Here is a 27600-nt window from a genome sequence, read left to right as displayed (position 1 = left end):
ATACTGAGGAACAGCGACGTCTCAACCAACCAGGGGTGCAATAAAGACCTCTACAGGAAAGCCATGCATAGAAGCTACAGAGAGGCAGGCTGAGAAGCTGAGGTTCCAAACAAATTACCTGGCTGACCAACTAGCCCACATATACACAGACAAATTCAACCCGTCCAATTTTGCAGGGTCAACCAGAGTTCCACTCGCTAACAAAACAGAATCACATAGCTTAAGGGCTACAGACTGGTAGCTCTGATCTATGTGGCCACAACAGACTCCTCCTATCCCACCTTGAAGCAATAATTGACCCCGTTAGAAAGTCACAGTTTGCTTAATTGGCAAACAGGTCTAGGAATAATTTAGTCAACTTTTGACTGCAATAAATCCTCAAACATTTGGACAAGTGGGAAATCTATACCAGTATCCTGTTTACATTCAAGACCATCATGGAAGAGCTCCTCCACACCATGCTCTCTCAGCTGACTGTGCCTGAGCTTCTGTCTGAGGATCAATAGTTTCCCCGAGTGTGTGAGTTTGATGGAAATGAATCAGCATATAGACATAGCTAACATCATGTCCCAGCACTAACAGCCTGGAGCTTAACAACTTCAAGATAAACAAACTGAGTTGTTTAATCATAACGAAAATAAAAATAAGTAATGAACATCATTTCATAAAATGACACAAATACTTTTGAATCTTTTTATTGAATATTAAGGTAAATATTTCACATTAATACAGGCTACATAAAGTAGAGCCACTATATGACATGAAATTTACTCTCATTTTAACCCTTTTTAGTATGTAAACAATTATACATGTATTTACCACTCTAAAAGGTTCTGATTTCTGTTTAGGTAATCATCTAGTTCTGGGCCAAGTTTAAATAGCTACTTCATGTTGAGCCCCCTGCAGCCCAAGAACAGTGTATGTGGGTTTAAGTCAAAGTTGCTAAACTACGCAGACAATGGATCCTGTTGAACAGGTAATTGCGCATGTTTGTTTGCATCATCAGGACAAAGATCGCCCAATTTCCTCACTTTGTTTAAGATAGGCACATTGAAGAATGGTGTGAAGACAACCCCCAATTCTTCAAACTCAGCTCTGCTCTGTCAGGTCACTACTAAAGTTAATATATTGTACGTTTTCCTTTTTACTTTGTCTTTTCCGGTCATATTCGCCAGTTATTATTTTCACGTTTGTGATGTGGGTCATGCTGTGTGTGTTTAATTGGTGTGGACATCGTCTAGTTGACGTGGTTCAGGTGCACATTGCCCACATGAGGTGCCCAGGTACCCGGCCAGACCTGAAGGAGAGAGGTGCAAAAATCAAAGAAAGTAATAAAATATGTCAGACAAATGGGAGAAACAGAAAACTGACATTTCAAGAATATGATTTGAGAGCTTGGCCATTACCTGCTGCTGTGGATCAGAGTTATCTGCATTGTTTGGGACCACTTTGATGATAGGACTCCATGCAGGATCACCAGCGTGCAAACCATTGTACATTGGTCCCCCTGGCCCCTCTGCCATGGGAGGATGAGGGGGCAACATGGTTCCTCCATACATTGACATAGGCATCCCCTGAACAGACAACAGATAACTGGTGAGAAATGCACAGAGGAGCAGTGCCTAAATGCAGAGGTATGGTTCTGCGTTACCTTTGGGAAGTCCATGTAACTGTTGGGCAAATGTTGAGGCTGGTGGTAGCTGTTAGCAGGGTTTGCAATGCCTGTGTCGTCCTGCTCCATTGGCTGGTGCTGAGAGAAGGCCGACTGCTCTGCCTGTAGCTGAGGGTGCATCATGTGGCTGCTCATCAGGGGCTGGGACCAACCAGACATGGCTTCTGTAACAAAACAGAAAGGGTTATAGCTAAATTGCTAGATATCACTGTTAATGAGACAGAAATGTATGGCTTTGGTTAAGTCACACTTCTATGATAACAGTTTATCCCATACCCAGGCTCAAGTCTTTCTTGTAAGAAAGGAAGAGGGTTTAAAAAAGAAATGCAATACAAAAATTTGGATCTTACCTGAAGCGCTGCCGACCCCAAACGACCAAATGCCTCCTTGCCCAACAGATGCCGTGTAGCTGGTGGTGAGAAGAGGTGGATTGACCGAACCAGTCTGCCTGATCCTGGCCAGCCGCTCTGTGCCGATGGGTGGGGGAACCTTCCGGTCTTGCTGCGAGGAGCTGCCTGGTTTAGGCTGGGGAGGAGGGGCCACAGCTGAGGTGGAAAGGGGAGAAGAGGACACCGTAGAGGGAGGTGGGACAGGTGATTCATCTGGTGGAGAAGACAGAATATAGGATAAAATGGTTAGAATCAAAAAAGGTAACTTTGCATGGGACCTCAAAAGTAACAGTGATGCCTTTTATGAATTTAAAAATATTGACAGGACAAGCTAATGTGTGTTGCTTATACCTGATGTAGATGCACTCCATGGGTGTGGGGAAAAGTGCTGTCTGCTGAATGAGGGTGTGCCATGACCATGCAGATACACAGGACTGCCAGAGATACTGGTGGCATAACTGGTCAAAGCTGTTAGGGCAAATAATTAAGAGTAAAATACTAAAGTAAAGAAGAAATTACTAAGATTTAACTTTAGTAAAAAATACAAGTGATTATGTAAAGACATTTTTTGCTATTGTCTCTTGGGCATTACATTATATTATATTGGTTTTCAAATATTCTGTTAACATTTCCATTTTTATGCTGTGACTTTAGTAGGGTTCCACTTTAAATCTGATGATTAATATCACAAGGATCAAGTCATTTATTTAGCACTCATACCAATAGGACTTGTGACCAGCCTCTGGGTGGCAGAGCGATAGCCAGGGGCTTTGGAGCTGTCTGGAGGAGGTGGATGCATCATAGTCTCCATCTGGCCCATGCTCATGTAGGCTGTTGGGGCTGTATAGGACTGCTCTGGAAGTGAGCGAGCAGGCAGATGGCATGCACCCCACACTTGACTGTTTCCAACCTGCAAGGCCAATACAATTGATAACAGAATCATAATGATGAATGGTCTTTTGTCAAAGCAACCGTAACTTTTGTACTGCCTGTTTTATTTTTTTAGCAGTGTTGCAGCAATGTTACTTCAACCCACCTGGCTATTGTTATCAAAAATGCTGCTGAAGTTGAAGAGGCCAGCAGGACCAAAGTTGGGAGGTATCTGCTGAGGCTTGCCTGCATTCGCCACATGTTGCATCTGGGAACCATTCATTATTCCCAGGTTAGCAGAGACCTGAAGGGAGCCTGGAGCCTGGGCTTGACCTTGGGTCTGAGCTTGTGGAGGCAAAGTTGAAGGCTGTGATGTCTGATTTTGGGTCTGTTTCGGAGGTTCCTGCTGAGCACTGAAGGGCACAAACACAGACTGTTGCTGCTGCTGTGTCTGCTGTTGCTGCTCAGAAAGGGAATAGTAAGGCCCTGGTGGCTGCATACGATGGGAGACTCTGGGTGCCGGGGCTGAGAAGTGGGGTACAGTGTTGTTGGGGTGTGCAACGTTGTGAGAGAGGACAGAAGGTGGTGCTGCGGGGAGGTGAGAGCTGGGCTGTTGATTGAGAAGTGGAGGTGCCGCCTCTGTGGATGGTACAGAGGAGGGTGGGGGAGGTAACGGCTGTCGAGGTTCTGATTTGGAAGGTAAAGCCATGGCAGGGGCGGTGAAACCCACTGAGTTGATACTCTCACTGACAGAAACATGCTGGTTTTCTAAAGGTAGAGAGGGCTTGTCTTTTCCAGGAGGTACAACACCACCTGGCTCTGTTTTAGTACGCTGGATGGGGACTTGTGAAATGGGTCCAACTGGTTGCTGAGGGGCATTGGCTGTAGTTGTAGTGGAACTGTGATGTGCAGGAGAACCTGTGACTCGTACTGCATTACTGCCACTAGTAGCAGCGGCAGAAACAGACACAGGGATGACACCAGCAGTCTTGGGATCAGGGGCAAAGAGCTGTTTTCTGACAGAAGAAGGGGTAGGGACGCTTGGTTGAGGATTATAAGGTGTCGGATTAGAGGTATGAGGTGAGGCTGCAGCCGTAGACGTGTTAGGAGCACTGGTGGTGTTAGTATTGGTGGTCGTGACTGGGGCTCCCGAGTTGGCTGTGTTGCTATGTTCGATGTTGGTTGAGTTAGGTCTGGCCTGGACTCCAGTGCTGGTTCCTCCATTGTGTTTGGGGGAGCTGTTAGCACTACCAGGACTTACAGGGCGCACTGGGAATGGACCCCATGTGCTGGCAGCAGGAGAGAAGGTTCCACCAAACTGAGCCATGGGTAGACGGGGGTGTCTGATCTGGTGCATGGTTTGAGCAGCAAGTAGAGCAAGCTGAGGGTGGGCGTACGCCAAAGGCAAAGACACAGGGAATGGCTGTCTGACATTTGATGACAGCCCCTTCCCAATTTTTCCCCCAGTCTGAGGGGATGATGAAGACAACGATGAGGAGGGCTGAAACGAGACGCCTGTAGATGTGACCAATGAGCTCAGGGCCTTTGGTCCAGTGCTCGAGCCGCTGGTGGCCCCTGTGGTATTGGCAAAGGAAGCTGATGTTTTAGAGCCTGGAGCTCTGATGTGATTCCGTGGGATCAGATCCTCAAGCTCTTTGGCTGGGTCTTGAATTAGAGCATTGATCAGCTGGACTGCATACCTTGTTGACTCTGTTCCACCTCTGCAAAACCAAAGCACACTTTATTGTTTTTGTGTTGAAAAGTATAAGGAATCAAAATTAACAAAGTGGCTGAACAATTGTTGAAAATTAAAAACTGATATTCAGTGTTGTTAAATGCAACACATTCAAATAATATATAGATGAGGAAGTGTGGTTCATGGCTTTTTCCCCTCTGATATTGCAGCACATACAGACGCACAACTGATCTACTTTTTTGTGCTGCCTCAAAATGGCTTTTTATGTGTGTGTCTTTGTGGAGACCCCAAGTGTGCTAGTTGTTTAATGCATGTATTGAATGGGGGTGGTTTGTGGTCTGTGATGTGGGTATATTTCATCCTTGTATGTCTAGATTTAACTCCACATTTTAAAACAAATGTTGGACTGTTGCATTTCGGGAATGGTCAGTAAAAATAAATCCCATTATCCTAAAGAGGCTAATATGTTTAAACTTCTAATCAACTGTTTTACTTCTGCTGTTGTGTTTACGGTCCAGCAGAGGGCATTATTTTTACCTTATAGTGATCATCCTCTCCCCATTCTTGTCCTTCTGTTTGTCTACGTCAATATGAGCTCCTGTCACGTCTTGGATGGCTGTAATGTTGCAACCGCCTCGACCCATGATCCGTGACACAACTGACGCTGGCACTGACAGCTTCTTTGATCTTCAAAAGAGGTTGGGAAATTTGACTTTTTTTTTTTATTCTCATGTGTTAAAAAAAAACAAAAAACAAACCAAACCAACAAAAAAAAACCCTCATAACTCTGATAAATGTGTAAACAAAGAGACAAATATGCGGATCAGAACACAGCAAAAGGCTACAATTAAATCAACTCACCTTCTGACCACCTCCTTCCAACCTTCTTCTCTCTTCTGGCCTCTCTTTGGGCTTGTGAGGCTGAGCTTGCTGTTGGGTGAGGTAACAGGAAGACCCATGGTCTTGAATGGAGAAGGTAAGGAGTTTGATGTGGAGTCACCCATGTCTGGAGCTCTATGACAAAAGGGGCAAAGCTCAGGCTTAAATCACAATTACAGTTATTTGTAATGTTAGTAGATAGTTGGAAAACATTTTAAAATAAGAAATAGATGTGAGAATGTAGCAATTTGTTTTAAAATGTACAACAAATTGTTTAGATATCAAAATGAAATTTTAAAGAATCTCAGATAATAAATGCTTCGGTTCAGAAACTTACTTTTGTGTTGGTTTTGAGATGGAGACTGTGACTTTATTGTCCACTTTGCCTTCTGTCTGTGGCTGAAGATAATGTCTCTTCTCTGGGCCGGGCAGGAGGGCTTGGGACTGGGCTGCTACTGAGGAGGGGGCTGAGGATGAAGACGAGGAGGAAGAAGAGGAGGATGAGGCTGAGGAGGTAAGGTCAGGGAGGTAGTTGAGCTCTTGACTTTTGCCCCCGCTGCTGCTTTCACTGGCACAGTCTGTACTATCCAACGGGTCTGAATCACTGTTGCCGCCTGTCACTCCCCCACCGCCGCCTCGTGGCTCACCATGAATCTTGTTCTTGTCAGCCTTGTGCTGTGCTAATGCAACCTAAAATAAATGCACAGATATGACAGTGGGTTTAAATGCACGCACATTATTGGTTTCATTAAATGCATTAGTGTTTGATGATTAAATCTACAATCCAAATCATTCATGCATAAACAACACCATCCACAAAAGTTCCAGTGCTTACCTGTGGATCCTGTAATATGATTGGTTCATTGGGCGAAGAGTCTTTTGTCTTGTTCTTTTTGTTCTTACGATTGGTACTTGGGGTAGTGGCCACACTTGCTCGCTTCTTACCAAAAACTGTAGTGAAAGTGGTGGATGTAGCAGATATACCAATGGTGGTGGTGGTGGTTGCACTGGGAGGCTCAATAGGAACTTCTGTTTCTAAGAGGGAAAACAGGTATAAAAGAGAAAAGTTTATATTTAACATCATATGGTTTTAAAGCATTGTGGTCTGTTATTCTGTGGCAAAAGTCATACAAAGTTACCATCAGCTGAATCCTCCTTCTGCTCCTGCATCTCAGAGGATTCCTCCTTGGTTTTCTGCCCCTCCTCTTCCTCCTGCTTCCTCTTTTGCTCTTCCTTTTTCTTCTTGCGTTTCTCCTTACGCTTCTCACGCTTCGCAGCCAGGGCCTGCTTCTTGCTCTCCTCTCGAGACTGTCACACAGTCAAAAAACTGCCCTTAATCCATGCACTGAATATTTAAAATGCACATTTCCCAAAGCTAATTAAGCAAATATAACAGACATTACCTTCTCCAAGTCTAGCTCCTTGAGGAGAATGCTAGCGTTCTTATTGGCCTCTGCTGCCTGCTGGTCTTTGGCTTTGACTATGGTCTCCATGCACTGGTGGCACTTCTTCAACAGCTCCTGCAACAATAGAGAACTTCGGTTTAGCTCTGCAACTAATGTAAATCCCAATAGATGTAGCACAAGTGTAACTAAAGAGGAAGCCAATACCTACCTTGTCAGCGATAGTGGCAATATATCTCATGCACTCAATATCTGATGGAAATTGGTTGACCTCTTTTACAAGATACTGCACCACTTTCACATGACCCTAAAATATTTAAAAGTTAAATTGTTAGTAAGCAGAGGTTACTGAAGTGTAGCATGACACACTAACAATCAGGTAGGCTCTGCACCTTGCGAAAAGCAGCCATAAGTGGTGTAATCTTGCGGTTGTCAGCTGCATCCACATCAGCACTGGCATGCACCAAGAGCTGGACCACATCAAAATGACCACCATTAGCTGCTAGCCAAAGAGGAGTGTTCCCTTTCTTATTTCGTACATCGATATGGGCACCCCTGCAAAGACAGGAAGAAGTATTGCTTTAAGAAGAACCACAAATGCTTTGGAAATAATAGTGTTAGGAGAAAGTATGTATACATTTGCAGTTGTCGTAATGTACTGCCAAGATCGGATGTTGAATTGTATAATATATCCTCATACAAAAGCATTCATGATTTGAAAGTAATTGTGCACATGTAATTGAAATAAAAACAGCAACGCTGGGTCCTGCCTAACACTAGCCAACTCACTACAAGCAAACAGATGCAACCTGTGGTTGACTGAGCCCTCACCTGTTAATAAGCAGCTCACAAAACTTGTAGTGGCCCTTGTCTGCAGCAATGGTGAGAGCAGTGTCTCGAGATGAGGGAACAGGGGGAGCGTTGACATCAGCACCTTTGTCCAGTAGCACTCGGCCCACCTCTGCATAACCTCCTGAGGCCGCTTCCATCAGAGGAGTAAGACCAGTCTGTGTGAAATAAGGACATAAACATGTTATTTGGTGTTTTAGCTACACGGTGTGCTTAACATGGATTTATTTATTTACTTCTGCTAAGTGAATATTTCCTTACCTTAGCACGATGTTCTACATTGGCCTTGCGATCCAGCAGCAGACTGACAACTTCAGCCCTCCCCTGGAAGCAGGCTAGGGTCAGAGCTGTGTTTCTGTTGGTCTCAATCTGGGCATTGATGTCTGAACCCATATCTAGCAACAACTTTACTGCTGGTACATGGCCATTCATAGCTGCAAGCATCAGAGGAGAGATTCCCAGCTTACTGCCAGTCCTGAAAAGAAAAGGCATACAAAAATTATTTAGAGACCATCGTAATAACCCTATGCCAATATATTTGGGTGCAGCTAGAACCCAAACGGACAATTTACAGAGATGTTGCATTTGTAGTAACTAATCAATTACTTGAAAACCTAAAACAATGTTACTGTCACATAAATAAAGTGTATTCCTAATCCCATTACAATATGGGCAAACATGCCAAGGGGTAAAGTGAAGATTGAGGTTTTTGTTACTTACCTGGAGTTAATTTCAGCTCCAGCATTAAGGAGAATCTTGATGATGTTGACATAACCCCCAGAGGCAGCCAGGCTAAGTGGCGTGTAGTCAGAAACATTACGGTGTTCCTTATTGGCTCCCCGAAGCAGCAGCAACTCAACAACCTGTCAAACCAAAGTAATGGTGAACAAAATGGTTAAAGAAAGTCATGGAGGAAAAACAACTAAGAATTATTGAGATGCACTTTGAGTCCATGTGCTTACCTCCTGGCGTCCCCCAGAGCAGGCTAGGGAGAGCGGTGTGTCTTTGGTTCTCTCTGATTGAGCCTCAATGTCACCGCCTTTATCCAGGAGCACTTCCACCACCCCTACGTGGCCAGCAGTAGCAGCCAGGATCAGGGGGGTAAAACCTGTAGAAAAGAGATTATTAAAAAGGTAATTTGAAACAGGTTATTTAAAAAAATATAAATAAAAATAAATAATAAAATTAATTAATTAATTCTCTAAATCTAATATTATTTACGGCTTACTATTATTTGTAATATCATTTGGAAGTTGGCCCATATTATTACTGCACCAAAAATACCTTTTTTGTCCCGGTGCTCAATGTTGGCTCCCCGTGCAATGAGGACAGACACAAGCTCCTCATGTCCCCCTGCACATGCCAGTGTGAGCGCTGTGTCATGGTTACTCTCCGTCTGTGGGAAAAGCACATCAAACATCTCTCAGCTGGATAGAGAACTTTGTGTATACATGTGTTTAACTGCGTAGTTAATTTTAAGATCTCTCCTATTTTGTTATTTCAAAGTGGCAACACATCTTACATGTGCATCTATGTCGACAGAGGGGTAGAGGGGCAGGACCGAGGGGGGCGAGGCAATGTTTGCAGGCGTCTGTGTGGGTGGCTGGGACAGGGGTGTTGGTGAGGTTGTAGTGTTCAGCATGGGCACACGACTGCTGACAGCTGCAATGGGGGAAAATAAAGTTATATTAAAAATAAAACATACAGGTTAGGGAATTAGTTGATTCACATCATGTACATGACAAGTAAAAGTCCAGTTCCTTAATTTTAAATTAAATCAAATCAATGAGTAATCTAACAAAGCTTTCCTCAAATATATATGCTGTAAAAATTTTTAAATCAAGCAAACAACAAGGAGGCCATGGACACTTGCCTGCCATGATGTCATCCAGCGTGTCTGTGAGCGTCTGTGCAGGTGTAGCGACCATGAGCCCATCTGGGGCTTGCTGAGGTATCATTGCTGGACCTAACCCAGTCAATTGTTGACCCTGGCCCTGTTGCTGTTGACCCAGCATCTGCTGCCCAACTAATACCCTCTGCAGTTCTGGACTGGTACTTCCTGGGTAATCTGCAGGGCTGTAGTCTGGCAGGGGCTGGATAGGGACGAAGGCAGGTTGAAGAGATGGAGGAGGAGGCTGTGGCTGAGTCTGTGGCGAAGGGGGCAGAGGGGGCTGCTGTGGCAGCTTTTGGCCGAGGATTGTGCTCACCTTAGGAAGCTTGGAATATTCATACTCTTCGCCATCTGGCTCTTCCTCTGAACCTTCCTCGTCATCATCATCATCATCGTCGTCGTCATCATCGTCATCATCATCGTCATCATCTTCCTCTTCCTGAAAAACGGGCAGAAAATAATTTGAGGCCATGGACAACCAATGTTACGGTAATTTTTAAATTTATTTTGAAAAATGTGATATGTTATTTCTGAGTTTCACCTCTTCCCCTTCCTCTGCGGGCTGCTCCTCTTGTTCTCCATCTTTGTTGACCTCTTCTTCTGTGATAGAGCTGGTGGTGTGTATTTGGGCACCTTGTGTGGTGGGAAGGGGCATTGGAGCAGACACGATACTTCCAGGCCCTGGGCCTGGACCCTGACTTTGTCCAGCTTCCTGTTCCTCCTTTAAGCCCTTGGCCTCCATGTACTCTTTGGTGAACTGTTGCTGTGTTTTCAGCTGCAGCTGGCGTTCAACCTTCTGCAACTCCTTTAAGATTTTCTTTTTCTTCTGTACCTAAGTAAACACAGTAACTTGCTTGTATGATCAACTTCTTTACAGATACTGTGCCATTACTCATAAATGCTGAGAATTCATGTCAATTTGACTTTAAGGTATTATTCATCTCACTTAAAAGTGGCTAAGATTATGAGTGGATCATAAGTGGATAATGGATGGATACCTGCTCTTCTCGGCTCTTCTTCAGCTCTTCGATCTTGTCTTTGGTGAGCGGCTCCCCCTGAATGAGCTCTAGTGAGTGAAGCTGGGCCTTCTCAATAGCACTGATTCTCTGGCCCAGTTCGTTCAGCTTTCCCTCTGTCTCCTCCACGATGCTCTCTAATGGCGGGCATAAATGGAAGGGCGGCAGAGGTTCTGCTTCAGGCCCCCTGCCGACAGAGCTAGGGACACCAGGCTGAAGGGCTGCCTGTCTTTGTTTGGATACACCTGAATTTAATTAAATTAGAAGGATTAAGATGACTGACTGGGGAGGCAATAGTTTAAAACGGTTTGGTAAAATCTTTAACCCACCGATTAGGAGAAAGGACATGCAGCAATATTTACCTTTGCTGTTAACAGGTGGGGGTGTGACAATGTTTGATGGAGCTCGGTCAGGCTCCTGAGGTGGAACTACCATGGCGAGAGCTTGGAATGGGACACGAGGAACCTGGCAGATGATATGTAAAACTTTCTAAAATGCCTCTTAATGAAACAAAACAAAACAAAAAAAAAAAAAAAAAAAAAAAAAAAAAAGTGTGATGATTTTTGCATTTACCTGAGAGGCATCTTGCGAGGGGGGAGTGAGCTGAGAGAGGTCAGGGGCTGGGACAGACAGGATGTTGTTGGGATAGTCCAACAAGTACGACACCACATTGGTGTGACCACCCTTAGCAGCTTCTATCAACATGGTTGAACCATCCTACAATGAGAAATTTGACATGGTTTCAGAAATGTTTTATTACATACATAAGGCCAATGATACAGGTTCTTCTTGTCAGAGAGCATGCATTACTTTAAGTCTGTGTGTAGGATCTGCTCCATGAGCCAGCAGCAGCTCCACTACAGCCAGATGTCCCCCAGCACAGGCCAGAGACACCACTGTGTGATCATTATTGGCAGTAGCTCTGTTCACGTTAGCACCTAGAAATGAGAAGAAAAAGCACAGGCAGATAAGTCTATTGCATATTAATCTATTCTACTGACAAAGGCAATCTCCCTAGGTATATAGCATAAAGACCAGTCCACCCACCCACACACCTATATATCTTTATTGATGAGATGGGTGATTCTACAATTAAAACAGTAATGATTTCCACAAACATTTGTTCTGATGAAAAGATTTGTTCTCATTAACACACCTTTGCTGATAAGGAACTGTACTGTACAGAGATGGCCAGCTCTTGCTGCCTTCATCAAGGGTGTTCTCCCACCTTCAGACTCATGTTCCTTGAGGAATATGAAGTGTTAGTTAGCTCTGTGCAGTGCAAAATTTTAACAAAAAATTACCTGTTGTGGTTGTACAAGTGTTGCAAAATAGAACATGTTTAGATCAATCCATTCAATGTTATCTAATCCTTTTTAAATTAAAGTGCAAACAAATCATGAGTGGCAAAGAGGATTTAAGCGTATGGTATACCAAGTTGGCCCCAGCCTGCAGCAGCACATCTGCAACATCTGTGTGTCCGTTCTCACATGCATAAGTCAAGGCTGTGTCACCTGTTGCCGTGGTGGCATGAACGTTTGCCCCTGAATAACAAAATTAAAAGATCAGAATAGCAAGCAAAGATGTGCAACTAAGCCATTTTATATGCAGCTACAGTAAATATACACTTTATCTCATTTTGTTGCCTTCATGCTTTCTGCTCACCTGCAGCCAGTAGGTATTTGACCAACTCCAGATGGCCTTCCTGTGCAGCCTCCATTAGAGGAGTAGAGCAGCCCAACTCAATGTCAGCTCCCGCCTTGATTAGAAAATCTGCCACTTCCAAGAAGCCTCCACAGCATGCTAGAGTCAAAGCCGTCTCCTGGGTCTCCTCTGTCTGGGCATTAATATTAGCACCTGGACAGCAGAATAACACCAGTTAAGCCCCTTTCAGACATGCACTGGAATCCTTTGTTTATCTAGATATTATCCAGAAGGGTTGTATTTGAGAACGCAAATGTACTAGTAAGTCGGCCCTGATATTATGCGTATTTTCCCAGCCAGCTCCTTAGTACAATGTCCAGATAATTTCCAATTGAGCAATGAATTATTGTGAATAGTTCAGGTAATTATTTAGAGAAATCACTGCAAGTAAGTGGGTGTGTTGACAATATCTACATGCTGCAAATGCTGCGAAAGAAGACAAAAAGAAACATCCAATGTCAAAAAACACTTGTTTGTACCAAGATGATAAAGAAAATGGCTAACTGGAGAGATGGCAAAATATGTGGACTTCTATAAGTAAAGGCAGACATTAAAATTATCAAGGAAATTCTGGGAACAGCACAACACTATCAGTACGATCTTAGTTTAAACAGCGCGTTTCCTCACAAGTTAGAACGCATCTTACATGGACCATCTCTTGATGTGTGCTATGGGTGTGAAAAGAAGTGAAAATATCCCAGCCTGATTCTGCAGATATTCTCAGAAGTTTTAAATATGAAAAAGGCATTAATAATCAGGGACAGGATGTAATAAAAAGGGTAAAACATGCACAAACTAACAGATAAAAATAATCAAAGCAAACAAAACAATAAGGCTGAATAAAGCCAAACAAATCCAGTCACATACTGCAATGACATTTAACATAATTTTCCATTTCCCAGATGTAGGAGTTGAGCAAAGCCTGCTTACCTTGAGCGAGCAGCAGTGCTACCATCTCCTCGTGCCCTTCTCTAGCTGCCTCCATCAGGGGGGTGTAACCCTCATCGTTAACCTTAACACAAACGGACACATCAGGAGATAGGAAAGCATTTGCAAGTATGACTCACTGCGCAATAAGTGCATGGCTAGTCATTTGACACGGACATTGTGTTCAAAATTTAGAAGTTTAGTGAAAAGAGGCAACTGAAATTTGAAAGTCTGGTCATTTTGTGACCTTACTCTGAGCCTTGTGTTTTTTCTTCATTAAGCTTTAAATAACATCCATTAAATAATAACTAATCTTTAGCTTTACTTAGTTGCCCTCTCGTGTGTGGTTTCATAAATGTAATTTAAATACAAATATCATTAGGGCTGCACTATATATATCAATTCAGCATTGTCATTGTTGTGTATAATAGTCACACTGCAGGGCGTGAAATGTAAAGTAAGCCAAATTTACTCTACCACATACTGCAAGATAATTTTTTGTTGATTACAAAAAACAAAAACATGCACAGTTGTCATTTTCCAAGACTAATGTACAAGAGAAGGTTGTTTCAGTTCCTACTCTCATCTCTAGTCTCGTCTAAAATTCTGGAAGTTTACATTGTCACTTCAGGACCATTTTATCTTATTAACACAGAATGACTAGTAATCTAACGCCCACTCATGCAAAGTAGGAATTCAAACAAAAGAACCCGACACTACAGTCTGCTAACACTAGCAGCTAAAGCTTCCAGATTGTAGACATTACTTTCACGGAGTAGAGTGAATTCAGTGGACAGATGCAACATCTTAACCTATCAGAAGGACAAGGATGAAAATCACCTCAACCATTCTAGAACGATAAATTCTTTCTAAATTAAACTAAGCCAATTCTCAGGTAAAAAAACTGTATTTTTTTCTATATCACTACATTGAGAGCTTGAGAAAAACCAACGAATTACAGATTCACCGGTTCTTTATGGCCTTTTTTCAACTTGCTAATATTTGGGTATCTGCGTCTCTACTCACCTCCTCCAAATTGGCTCCTCTCTCTATGAGTAAGGCTGCCAGCTCCACATGTCCTCCACACGCTGCAAGGGTAAGGGGCGATTCAAAGGAATCAGCTGGCATGTTGACCTGTGCACCGCTGTCTAACAGCAATCGTGCCACCTCCACATGGCCATCCTGGGACAGCGAGACACACAAAGAATGTATAGATAAGCACATAAATACTTTTCAATTAGGGTAACATACATTTGCATTGCATGAGCTTGACAAATCCACAGAACTGACAGTGTGGAAACGCAGTGTACAGCTGTTGCCCTATTTTCTCTGACACTTAACCATGTTATCCTAAATAAATTTTAAATAGATTTTTCTGTAATCATCTTTAATTAATTATTTGTAACATTCTTCTGTACAGTTAGACAGACTTTACAATGTAATTTAAAACTATAACAATTCGAATGATTTTTTTAACTGAAACTTATAAAACTAATGAAAATAAAAAAGTAAATCACACTGGAAGATTTTTAAAATACATGCTATAAAGTATTAATTCATAATTCCATTTAAACAAATTTTAATTTGTCTGAACACAAGTAAATATCACCTACTAAACTTCGGAAAGAAAGTATTATGATAATTATTAGGGTCAGATGCTCACCATGCACGCCTCCATCAGAGCTGTGTGCATCTCATCGGTTTTATGCTCCTGGTCTGCTCCAGCCTCCAGCAGAAAACGCACCATGTCCAAGTGACCTGCAGCAGAAAAGACACAAACAAACAAATGCGTAGTAAATCCCTATAAAGAGCGAATGACACAGGAAGAAAATAAGGTAATCAACAGGGCATACACTATATTCAAATTCTGACCTTTGTAGCAGGCGAGTGTAAGCGCACTCTCTTTGAACTCATTGGAGTGTGTATTAATGCCGGCGCCATACTCCAAGAGTACCCTAGCCACCTCCACGTGACCTGCACTGGCCGCCTCCATAAGAGGTGTGTGTCCATTCTCATTGTGGTCCTCAATGTTAGCACCCTCTTTCAGAAGCACCTTCACCACATCCACAAATCCACCGGCACATGCGTACGTCAGAGCTGTGTTGCCTGTAAGAAAATGGGGAATTGAATTTGATTGCAAAACAAAAGGAAATTATCCCTACTGTATAAAAATTAAGACAGGGGGTTTTACCTGTCGAGGACTGTGCATTAACATCTGCCCCATGGACCAAAAGTAGCTTGACAATGTCCACATAACCTCCACTGGCAGCAGCCATAAGTGGCGTTATGTCCCCCTTTATGCCCCTGTCCTCCACATTAGCGTGCATGGCCAACAAAACCTAAGAATGAAAGATGAAACGATAAGTTGAGAAGTCATGTCAGTAAAGTCAAATCTTCTTTCAACAAGTAGTTAAACTATCATGATTTTATCTGTGGACTTGTACAGACAAGTTATTTCTGTGTACAGATGCCACACTCTACAAGCATGTAAATCCAAATTATGTTAAATGACATCACATGAAAACCTTACTTTCGCATACCTGTGCAAGTTCATAGTAGCCAGCCGAGCAGGCGAGGCATAGTAGGCTTTCCCCTTCCTCTGTGTGCTCGTTGACACTTCTTCCCTCATCCAACAATTTGCGCACAGCATTGACATCCCCATCTGAGCACGCCTCAGCTAAACTACGGCTGAAAATAACCAGACTGCTACAATTACTGCCACTGTGACAGGTGAACATACATACGCCTCATTATTATGCAGTTACTTCTGAGGTGCAGACATACTGTGTATGCAAGTCAGATTTCAGCTTGTGTATGAATTTATTTAATTGGTAAAAACCATATGTTGTTGTCAGTAAGGGTGAGATACATACTTATCAGCTTGGCCAGCATTGAGTGTGTTCTCCGCTCTCATACGGGTCAGGGCTGCCGCGGCCTCGTCCAGGGCACAACTCACAGATGACGTCAGCCGGCGTAGCACCTCGGGGTCTGCAAAAGCTTTACCATCGGCAGTGGACAGTTTACCGATGCCTGCCGAATAACCAAAGGGCAGTGGTGCATAGGGCAAAGCAAACCACAGGGGAGCACAACCATACCAGACCAGAAGAAGAAGCAAATCCAGTCCAGCCAATCCAATCCAGCGTTAGTATCAGCATACACAGAAGAGAAAGAGAGAGAAAAAAAAGAAAGAAAAAAAAAAAAACACACACAAGCACTTGTTAATATGGCTTCTTTTTTCACTACTTTCAATACACCATCTATGATTCTTATTTCCTTCATCTTTGCCAATGACTGGGTCAAATGATAAGGTGCAACCCAATATCTCCTGGAACAACAGTGGGAATGTTTTAGATAGGAACAAATCTATGACCTGAACTAAAATGGATAAAGTGAGGAAGGTAATGATGTTAGTTCTAGATACTAGTCAACATAGTTTCAGCTTACTAATGGTAGAAGATAAAAAGGTCTCATCCTGTGTGAATTATAGATGGGTAAGAGGCAGTGAATGAGAGAGAATCAGAAACTGGAGACAGTGGTCAGCAATAAGGGAAAAGCACAGCTGGAATGAAAACGTGTCGTAATAAAAAAAAAAAAAGAGAAAGCCAAAGAGGGAAAGCAGAGTAAAGTGCAAGCAAGACAGAGTGAAAAAAAAAGAAAAAGAACTGCTTTTGCTAATGACCTACATTGACAGATCTCCTTCAAAAGACATAAGAACCATTACCCTAACCAATGAAACAACCATACAGTACCACACACGTATTTATGTGTGGTAGTGCATGCATATAATAAGTTTTATGTAAAAATAAAGCAAGAGCTGAGAAAGAGGAAAAGGGTGTTAGATAAGTGAACTTTCCAGCCTCAGCCTCAACCCATCCATTAGCCAGGCAGAAGTGAGCTCTAGTCCTATGGTCCTCCTGTGTTTTCACCGCAAGGTCTGCGAGTTGAGCTAAACTTAGTACAGCTCTCAGGCAGATATTTCGCAATGCTCCCCAAAGCAGAGAAAAACAGGGAGTCAAGCAAGTTGATCATTAATGTTTTACTGTATCATAATTTATAGCAGAGAATGCAAGAAATTCACTGAACCAAAACAGAAAGAATGTGTGATTTAACGCACTGTAAATACCTCAGTGTTAACTTTTTCTAACCAATTTTTACATTTCTGAAAGGTTTCTCTGAATTGCATGTTTATAAAAAAAATAACTAAGCCTCTCTTATTTAGGTCATTTACTTTCTTTAATTATATCTTATATTGAGATCAAGACTGTGACTTAGAAGAACTAGCAGATATTTTTATAATGGTACAACTGAAACTAGTTACTGACTAAGCAATGAGCTGCCTACTCCCAAGGTAACACCAACACACTATGCAGACTGAATAAACATTTTTATTCAAGTTTCTAATTACAATTTCAGCTGTTTGTCTGGGAAGGGCTACTGCAAAAGTGCCAGCAAGTCAACAATAAAGCTCGCCAATTTTCTGAACAAAGGCAGTGCCAGTTGGTATTTTTACATTAGAGAATTTCACATTAATGAATCAACTTGTCAATCAATTAATTAACCTTTTGATGTAGCAGGAATAAGGATGACTTACATACAACCTAAATGGACACATAGATTGGATATATAAAAAAAATAAATAAATCCAAATCCCGGAACCAAGAGACAATAGGTGTGTGTTTACCCATAAGCACCTGCTCATGCACACCCCCAGCAAACATCTGCCATGTTTACACAAACTATATGATCTTCTATCAAGTTGTTTTTCAAATGAAATGTTAGGGCACATTACAAATACCAGTATACACATAAACCACATATTTAGAACATACAGGGATTCACAGTAACCTGTACACACCAGTTATTAAATAGAAAGACCGCTTTAGTTTACTCCGTGACATTTCTGACAGATGTGCAAAGTTAAGATAGCAAATGAAATGACATCCAAGTGTGTTGCCTAATTAGTGGCCTAAAACTAGTACTTCACAGCTGTAATTGAATTGTGATTACTGTTATCAAAATTACTTTGACATCTTCTATAATTGGAAGAAATCACCACTGAGCCAGTCCAACAAAAATATTTGAGGGGAAAAAATAAAAAATTTAAATAGACTTTAGCGGGTATCACAATTACATGCAATATTATAGTGTACACTACATGTTGCAAAATGAATTTGTTGCATTCTGGGTAAAATGTAGTAATTTTGGTAAATAGGTTACTGAAATTCCTGAAAGGTTAATATCTGTACATGTACTGTTTACTTCGTCTTTTGATGCCATTGAACAAAAAACACACACCTACAATCCTAAAAAGTTTAGCCAGCGCCCTATGATACGTCCCTTTTATCGCTACAATAACCCACAGTTGGTTTATGATATTATGTCTGCTTTCTGCTATTTAAGTGACCATTATTCTACAGAATGTTGAATCCGCATACGGTCAGCGAAAATCTCGGTTTAACAAATCAGTGCTGATGAAGAGACCAAGTTATTAACTCCAATAGTACAATTTGTAACTTCTTCACAGACATATCCTCAAGTATAAGCACCTATAAACAGGCTGTGGTACACATAAGTGATAAGAAAATAATCAACTGCTGCTTTGTTTATGGTTTGTACTGCATATCCATGTCCCTAAGTCCTCCACTTTCTCTCACACAAATTCAGAATGTACATGCTAGTCTGCCGTTGGATGAATGTTAGATTGGTGCGTTTCTGCACTCAGACTGATAACAAACTGACCTTTTTACTAGCGGCTGCATCATTACAATATGTTCACATGATTTAATTTTCCAACACAGAGGGACAAGAAAAATTCCAAATAGAAAAATTAGGATTTAGCTCAAAAAGTACCCTGTGGAATAATTAAACTTTTGTTTACATTCAATGATTCTGCCCAAAGGCCAGTGCTTGCATCCTCAAGGCCTGTGCATTTACAATATATTAAACAACTTGAAAATAATATAGTATAGACACGCCACAGCCTCTATGAGATAAACAAAAGCATTCATAGGTTCTGATGCTTTCTGCAGTCAGCTGCAATGTGTATTATTAAACTAAAAATGTGTACCCCAATACTTGCTTATGCTTAAAATGTAGAGAAACATGCATCACAGTGTTGCTCTTCAACACTATTGGTGTGTAATCTCCACATAGTACCCTTAAATGTAAATGTACAAGTCAAACAATAGCTTCAATAAAAAAAAAAAAAAAAGGACAAAAGGTTGGTCAATGTGTTTGTGTGCAAGTGAATGTGCACATAGAGAAGAGAGCCAGTCAACATTTAACTGCAATGACTGTTCAGAAATTGCCAGGGGAAATGTCTGTCAGTTTTCTCATCTACTTTGTAAAAACAAACCATCAATGAATGCTAGCAACACAATAAATAATGGTAATAATAAAGTTAAGCAGGAACACATATGGTGACTGAAGTAGGGCCGTGAGGATTCCATAAAACAGAACTTGAAGGGAATAGTGCACACCTGGCCTAAAGAAAGCAACAGAACTAAGGGACTGACACAGATCTCTAATTATGAATCTTAAATATTTAGAAGGGCCAATTAATCAATTTATAATTTTTTTAATTTTTTTTTAAATTCTTGTAGAGCAATAAAAAGATAGACGGCCTTCGTTGAGTTTTTAAGCCGGATGCCCTTCCTGCCGCAACCCTCCCATTTTATCTGGGTTCAGGACTGGCACCAATGTGGCCCTTGTTGGTTGGGCGGGGCCACACCTGGTGGGAGTGGGATTTGAACCCACAGCCTTCTGCATTCCAAACTAATACTGAATACCACTGAACCATCAGGCCCCTGCTCGTAGAGAAATAATACATTTAAACTCTTATGCTTTAGGTAGATTTTAACTAGATATTAAAAAAAAACAGAATATTGTAATATGCTAAAATAGTGGGTATACATGCAAATGAAAACTTTGCTTTGACAAAGCTTTATTTTCAAATCTTTTTTAAAAATAGTTCTACTTTTATATTTTGCACGTCAGTCCCATTTCTTTTCTATCACATTAATAAACTTATTTAGGTATTCAAGAGAATGACAGTAACCAAAAAATGGTTGTCATTAATAACAATTTCATTAACAATCAATTATCAGTGACTAGTTTTATGTCTTGTAATTGCTTTATTTAACTCCACTGGGCATAGATTAATTAAAACACTTAATAAATCCAAAAGGGTACCTCTAACCAAATACAAGCCTATTTACTTTACCTCTACAAATAAAGAGCACATTAGTTTTTTTTTTTAAATTAACCTCATCACAATTTAGAATCGTGTCACAAAGACTGACTAGATAATCTTCAAAAAAAAAAAAAAATTACTACCTACTTAAGGATCTACACCATGCACATTTTGCATAAAAACAGGCTAACATTCTAACAAGTTCAGAATAGACCAATAGATGTCCATACCAAAAAAAAAATGCCCAACAAGAGACTACAACTAGCAAAAGCACCTTTCACACAAGCAATGGAATTCTGACATTCTCCTGACTTCGTCCGGAGGGAGCGTATGTGAGAACGCAAACGTCCAAGCGAGAAGCTTCCAACATTATCCGGACTTTGTCCTTCGAGTACCCAGTACAATGTCTGTATTATGTCGGTGCTCTGTCCGAATTGTCAGGAGGATTTAATGCAAACAAATGGGGGTGTTGATGAAGTTTCTATCACTCTCTGCCATTGTAGTCAAGTGATAGAACCCTTTTTTAAATTTTACATGCACGCCTCTGATGTGCTTTAAACAAAACACTGTTTCCAACAGCCTAAGATTTCAAGTTGTGCCTTCTGTGCATACTGCCTGTACACTGAAATCAAGCTAAGTTTCTCCTGTGAGGACGCTTCCCACTCGTGCGCCATGTTACACACGTGAAACGCAACTCTGGGCAATGTCTAAAACTGATTTCTCCTGACATTATCTGGAGTTCATATGTAAAACAGGCTATAGTCTAATACTACAGCCAAAACACAGTAAACATCAAAGCTAGACTTCAGTGATCTAATCTAGTGTGATTTGCTAGAAATGTTTGAACATTTTAAAATAAATAAATAAATAAATAAATAAATAAATAAATAAATATATATATATATAAATATATATAAATATATATAAATAAAATAAATAAAAAAATCAAATTACCTTGAACAAAGTCAAAGGCATATTTGGTTGTGAATCTTTTGAAATAAATTAGTACCTGAAATCTGCAATACACAGGTATCACCAGACACTCAGCATCTACCCTGGTGATGATCTTAACGGGCCCTTCCTGCCACAAAGCTTCAAAACACACACCTGTCTGATATTTCACAGAAACTCTACAGGACGCCTAGCAAATCAGTATAATGATATATTAAAAAAGATAATTATAATGACAATATGCATGCAGATATTATAAGTTGCCTACTCTTCTGTCTTAACTAGTTGGGGAGAAACGGAAATACAATAAGATTAGCCATTAGGCATTCAAAACAGGCTATCGGCATGCTGTGGAGGCTCAAGCATGTTGCGGTTTTAATCTGCCTGGTAATGTTCATAAGCTTAAACAAGGCCAGGACACCCAGCTCTAATGGATTAATCTACATTCACCTTCTTATGCCTAGATTACAAGTTATAATCAAACAATTTACCCAAATCAAATTCAAATTATTTGCAGATATGACACTTGCAGAACTGGCAGGTCTCATTTATCACCATTGCAGTCTTCAACAAACTAAGACCTCTGTATTTTTATCCAAATTAAAAATATTAAGAGCAAAAAAAAGAAAAGAAAAAAAACAAAAAAAAACAACATTTTCCTTAACTTATTCAAAGTTTCTGTATGTTAAAGCACAAATTGGGACTGGGTAGAAGAAACTAGCAGTGGCCAGTGGGCTACTGGTCAACTACAATTTGACCAAAATTGCCAAGTGTTGTAAAGCAATATTAAGATCAGATAAAGTAGTTATACCTGCAGCTTCCAGTAGAGCTTCAAGTCGGGCCTGTGTCTCTGGATCAACAGTCCTTAAATCTACTCCATCTGTAGCACTGGACAAAAGCAACTCTGACGCCGTCTTCATGATGGGGTTATCCAAGTCCTCCTGGTCCAAAATAAATGACTCCACCTAGGAGAAATAGAGGAAAGAGGAGAAAGAAGAATCATTAGCCATGACAGTTTTATTCATGTTAGTTTCTGATCATGAACCGTTTGTGAAACAGAATAATCCATGACCAAGTGAAAAGGCAGTGTAAAAACATTTTTAGTATATAGTGCTTAACACATCATTTATTTCCATTAATTTGTATAGAAGTGGTGCCACACACAGACCGACAGATATAAAAAGGTCAGGTATGCTGTTTTTTACAGTTTCTTTCAACAGTAGGGGACCAAAAAGCAGCACAGGAATACATCAGTCAAAGCACAAAAAGTGCTATGGCCTGGAATTACAACCCCAACACACAGAAAGATTCAGCTGAGAGTCAGCTGCCCAAGTACAACACCCCAGTCTCATACCTGAGCTTTGGCCTAGCTGGCTATAATTTATTACAATCTGAATTAACTACATTTTATTCTTCCAGAAATCCAAAATATGCTATATTAACCATAGAGATTTCTAAAAAAATTAATGTAGTAGCAATAATTTTGTTTTAAATGTTACTAGAGCTTAAATTGAAACAAAAATTGTCCTAAATAAAAGCTATGCTGATACACTGATCGCTAATGTAAACAATAAAATCGCAGAACAATTTATATGATACATACTGCATTTAGTCAGTTAAAACCCTGTATAACATTTCAGTGGTGAGGTTTATATTTTATTACAACAAAACATCCAGTAAAGTTTTAATACTTTTTGCTAAGCAAAGAGGAACACTGTACAGTATTGGTAGCTGGGTTTATATACTATAACACTGGGGGAACCAAAACAAAAATAAATAAATAAATACAAAAACATACTATTCAATGGTTCAGACATGTCCACAGGACTTCATTGTTCTTGGTTGGAAGTGTTTTGCTAGTCATCCAAGCAGCTTCTTCAATCTAAGGGAAGGTTGGCTATTGGATCCAGTTTTAACCTCCAGAGGTGTTTTTTTCCTCATCTAGCCTGAATAGGCTTGTGAGGTAATAGTAGGGCGGAGTCCTATGCATTTAATAAGAACAACTCACAACTTTCCAACCAAGAAGAAAAAAAAAAAAAAAAAAAAAAAAACAACATCCTTCAGATAACCAAACCTGGATGACTGGGTACGTTCAATGAAAACATCATTCATCACTGCTTACATATACTAATGACTGACTTACATAATTTCATGGAAGGAACTTTATTAAATTGAGCCAACCAGTGCACTCTCACAAGAAACTTAGAATCAATAATTTATCTATTATAGTAAATAACCTAGAGGGTGGGATTACTAGACAAGTCTTGGAATAATAACCAAATCACTGATTTAAATGCCTGCAAAACAAGCTTGGACAAAAACTATATTTCTATCCACAAGATGCAGTAGACATTTAGAGCCTGCCAGAGTGTAAATGTTGACACACTCAGCTTTCAATGTGGAGGAATTCAGCTAAACAACAGGAGCACAGAGCAAAACCAGCCATGGGGAGGGGGGTGTAGTTCTAAAGCCTATATAAAAATCAACAATTAGCCTCTACTATTAATGAACTACAATTCCCAGACTGTTGGTATCCAGAGAGCTGTAGAGGCCTAGAATGGCATCTGGTTAATCCTGGGTCTGAGATTTTAGCTGCTGCCCAGAGCAGCAAGCTCCCCAATGGAATAAAACACCACAACAAATGCTCCCCTTTGGGCTTATATAGCACAGGCTGATTAAGTGAGGAAACATGTCACAAACACCAAACATTTGCAGTGTAACTTAATTAAACTGCCTGAGATCTAACTGCCAACTGGATTTTTTTCTTTTTCTGAAATTACACGGCCCATCCACACCAGGGCCTAAATTGTGGTGCAGGATTGCAGGAATTGCACATAATTTTATTTAATGCCACAAAATTAGCATTCATAATGCAGGAAATTTCTGCATGCATTTCCAGCACTGTTTAACACACTGTTTAACATTGACAACACTCGTAGCACACCTTATTTCTCTCTACTCATCCCTCCGCTGTTACATGCATAAACAGTCGAGATTTCAATGCTACATATACAGTCAGGTCACTGGCTACAGTGACGGAGTGACTAGTCTTAATCAACCCAAGTAAAATCCCTCATAAAAACCCATAACCCAACAGTAGTAGCATAAAGGAATGCAATTGATCCCAATGTTACCAATGTGACAATGTTAATGTGAGTTCTCAGGATCCTCAGACAGAAAAAGTAAGCTCCACTCGTGTTAATAGTTCTGTTAAGGCATGAGCAAATGTTTCATCATGGCTCTTCTCTTGATTTTTGCAATTTTGCTGCTTTTCACTCTCTTTGGCAAAATTGACAACAAATCCAGCCCAATCGTCTGTCAATAACTAAATGTTAATTCACTGACTTAAACGATGACGGGACCAAATAAATGTGCTGTTGTAGGTACGTTTGTGCTCTCTGCCAGTCGGTGCGGAAACAGGCTTCAATATACTGCCACTGTACGTAAAAAGAAAGATTGTTTATTAAGCAAGGGACATCACTCTGCAACACAGATGGAAAAATCAGATTGAAATGAGTCTGTAGTTATAATTAAAATTAGTCATTTAGCAAACACTTTCATCCAAAGCAACAGTAGCAGATACTAGGGACAACTTTGGGTTTAAGGGTCTTGCTTAGGTATGCTTCAACATGTAGCCAGGAGGACTGGGAGTTGAACCCCTAACCCTGTAGTTTGCAGACAACTGCTTTTCCAACTGAGCCACAGCCACGTGTTCACATTTGTTTCACCAGTTAAAGCTTCATTCACATTATTTCAAGTAATGAATCAAGTATATGTTGATCTGGACCTTTGAAGCCAAAACTGTTGGAAAATGTGTAAAGACAAGTTTAATTGTCATCAGATACCCTCTGCAGCTATGTATACAGAATATTTATATTTGTCATGTATACTGAGGAGATGTGGCACAATTATGTTTTTGAAGATGATTTACATTCAGCCTGATATAATTTTACAGGTTATGAACATCAATTATGCTGCCACTGAAAACTGTCTATTCTTGAACTATTATCAGTTTGGGATTTTCAGAAATCAGTGAAAGCAGGTGGTAGTAAGACCTGGGCAAACCATACATAAGGCACCGACTAAATACCTGATTTAAATATGTAATTTTAAATACTGTGAATAATTTTGAGCTCGAGTTAGACATCATCTCAAAATTTCAGTCTTTATAGTCTGAAAACAAGAGAGAAGGAGAAAGAGACAAATTACAGCAGTAGTTTAGAAATTCGTTAAGTTGCAGGAGAGTGAAAAAATGCAATGTGAGCTAAGAATAAGCTCACAAGCAGTATCCCCACCAAAATGTATAGATTCCCCTTACATGAAGCATTTGATGGGAAAAATAATTTTCGGACTCTGCTTGCACAGAAATGGCTAGGGTATAATGACATGGGTAACACCTGACATACTCACTTGTCATGGCTGTAGTGCGCTTTAGACTAATAACTCGTTGGTGAGATATTAGTGAACTATAATAACAACAGGTCAGCAGGTAATGTTTATTGCAGTGCCAACTCTATCCACACCCATAATTCTTCGATTATGGTGTTTCTTACAGTAAATTCTGAATTACCTTTTAGATGATAATGAATATTATCTTAACGTGAAAATGTAATTAAACTGGGAACTTATGAAGTCGAATTTCTGTGTGTGCTGCAGTCATTTGACAACAAATAGGATTGCATGTCAACAGCGGCTGAGAGGTCTTTGCATCTTTAAATTGAAAGCTTGTATTGGACAACACAGACAGTTTACATGGTTTGGTTATGACACAGCTTTTGCTGTATCTGACTGATAATGTCTAGATTATTTTGATAAAACCTCCCAAGAAGTGATTCTGTTAAAGTCAACAGAGAGTGGCATTCTGTGGGCACAAGTGTTTGTATAACCTGTGTCCATCTAAGCTAATATAAAACACCTCTACACTATGTTTAGCTAATATAAGGAGATGCCATCGCACCTTTCCCCGTGTGAGACAGCCAACACATGGAAAGTTGGACGCCTCTCAACATGAACTCTGGCTGCTCACAATTGTGACAGCAAATCAAGTTGACACTGTGGTGGTCACCGATCGAGGCAAAGGATGAAAAAAAAAAAACAAATAAAAACACTGGATTATTTGCCAACACCGATTGTCGAAAATTCGAGTACTTTGACGACAAAAGATATATTGTAAGCGTAGCAAAAAGTTAGCTGAGCGCGATCAGCGTTAATTTACATGATTTAGAAAAGTGACGTAATTGCACCACCACTACGAAATGGCAGATAGTTAGCGGTTCATGTACGTCCGAGAGTTTACGGGCATCTTCCATTTGCTTTGGCTGGAAAGCTGTTGCAGGAGCTGCAAACTTGTGATGGGTGTTGCGAGACGCCAGCACCGAACGAGGCCGTCGTTCCTTCCACCCGAACTAGGCCTTGATCACAGCCTCCGCTGCATAAATAAAACATTTCAGCCGGTTAGCGTGAACAAATGCTTATGTCTCACCAAACATTATCGACATCACGCACTTTATAAGCATGTGAATTGGCCATGTGTGTTGTTTTACTTAAGTGGTAGTTTATTTTACGTAATTCCAGCGGCCTGGGAGGGGGTGGTTGCCAGCTGCGAGCTAATTCGCTAGCTAGCAACCAGCTCGCGCTAGGAGAGGAATGTTGCCTACATCTCTCGTTTGGCTTAGCTAACTAGCTTATCTTAGCTTAGCTTAGCGTAGCTACCTCTGAAACCTCGTCTTCGTCGCTGCCGGATCCTGGACCTGAGGAGAGGACGGCCGCGGCCGCTAGTTTGAAATCCAGTCTTTCTGCAGCAGGCCCGCCTGGTTCGCCGTACAAACGTACTTTCTTTCCACCAACACCAATCCCAATGCCCCCTAGTCCGACTCCTCCTGGTGTCGCTCCTACCCCCATCCCTGCCACTGGGGAGCGAGGAGTCACCGAGTCAATCTCGTCCTCGAAGCCGTCCGTCAGCATTGCTGTCCCGGCTACTGCATCCTGCATACTTATGTTCACAATACGTGTGTTAACGAGCTAGTTGTTAACTTAAATATCCGTTCAGGCTCTTTCTTTGAGGATATATGCGTGATTTTACTTCAGGGAATCCAGAAACTCTCCCGAAGCGAGGGTTGAGGAGGATCTCTTTCCCCCAGCCATTAACTTTCTAACAACCT

General features: G+C 40.9%; 1 protein-coding gene across 4 annotated transcripts; it reads right to left on the bottom strand.

The window, feature by feature from the left end:
* Positions 1 to 679: 679 nt before the first annotated feature.
* Positions 680 to 27600, bottom strand: ankhd1 (ankyrin repeat and KH domain containing 1). Of its 4 annotated transcripts, none has more exons than XM_067517943.1 (39): positions 27152 to 27600; positions 22251 to 22404; positions 16170 to 16326; positions 15837 to 15999; positions 15488 to 15635; positions 15169 to 15402; positions 14960 to 15054; positions 14323 to 14478; positions 13300 to 13381; positions 12331 to 12522; positions 12100 to 12209; positions 11822 to 11909; positions 11476 to 11603; positions 11239 to 11382; positions 11028 to 11130; positions 10648 to 10910; positions 10191 to 10481; positions 9632 to 10088; positions 9281 to 9420; positions 9043 to 9154; positions 8721 to 8866; positions 8479 to 8621; positions 8020 to 8233; positions 7741 to 7916; positions 7302 to 7464; positions 7121 to 7216; positions 6910 to 7026; positions 6646 to 6814; positions 6342 to 6541; positions 5844 to 6196; positions 5489 to 5641; positions 5165 to 5314; positions 3098 to 4652; positions 2782 to 2971; positions 2413 to 2529; positions 2023 to 2274; positions 1652 to 1836; positions 1407 to 1574; positions 680 to 1297 (listed from the first exon to the last, which is right to left on the bottom strand). In XM_067517943.1, the coding sequence occupies exons 1-39, from the start codon at positions 27428 to 27430 to the stop codon at positions 1238 to 1240; spliced, it is 8103 nt and encodes a 2700-aa protein (XP_067374044.1). In that variant the 5' UTR covers positions 27431 to 27600; the 3' UTR covers positions 680 to 1237. The 4 variants fall into 4 exon arrangements, with proteins under 4 accessions (XP_067374044.1, XP_067374045.1, XP_067374046.1 ...); XM_067517944.1 differs by having other exon boundaries at positions 15837 to 15984; XM_067517945.1 differs by having other exon boundaries at positions 16170 to 16293.

Source organism: Channa argus, chromosome 10 (assembly GCF_033026475.1).
Source record: "Channa argus isolate prfri chromosome 10, Channa argus male v1.0, whole genome shotgun sequence".
Taxonomy (NCBI): Eukaryota; Metazoa; Chordata; class Actinopteri; order Anabantiformes; family Channidae; genus Channa; species Channa argus.
This window is presented reverse-complemented; position numbering and strand designations above follow the sequence as displayed.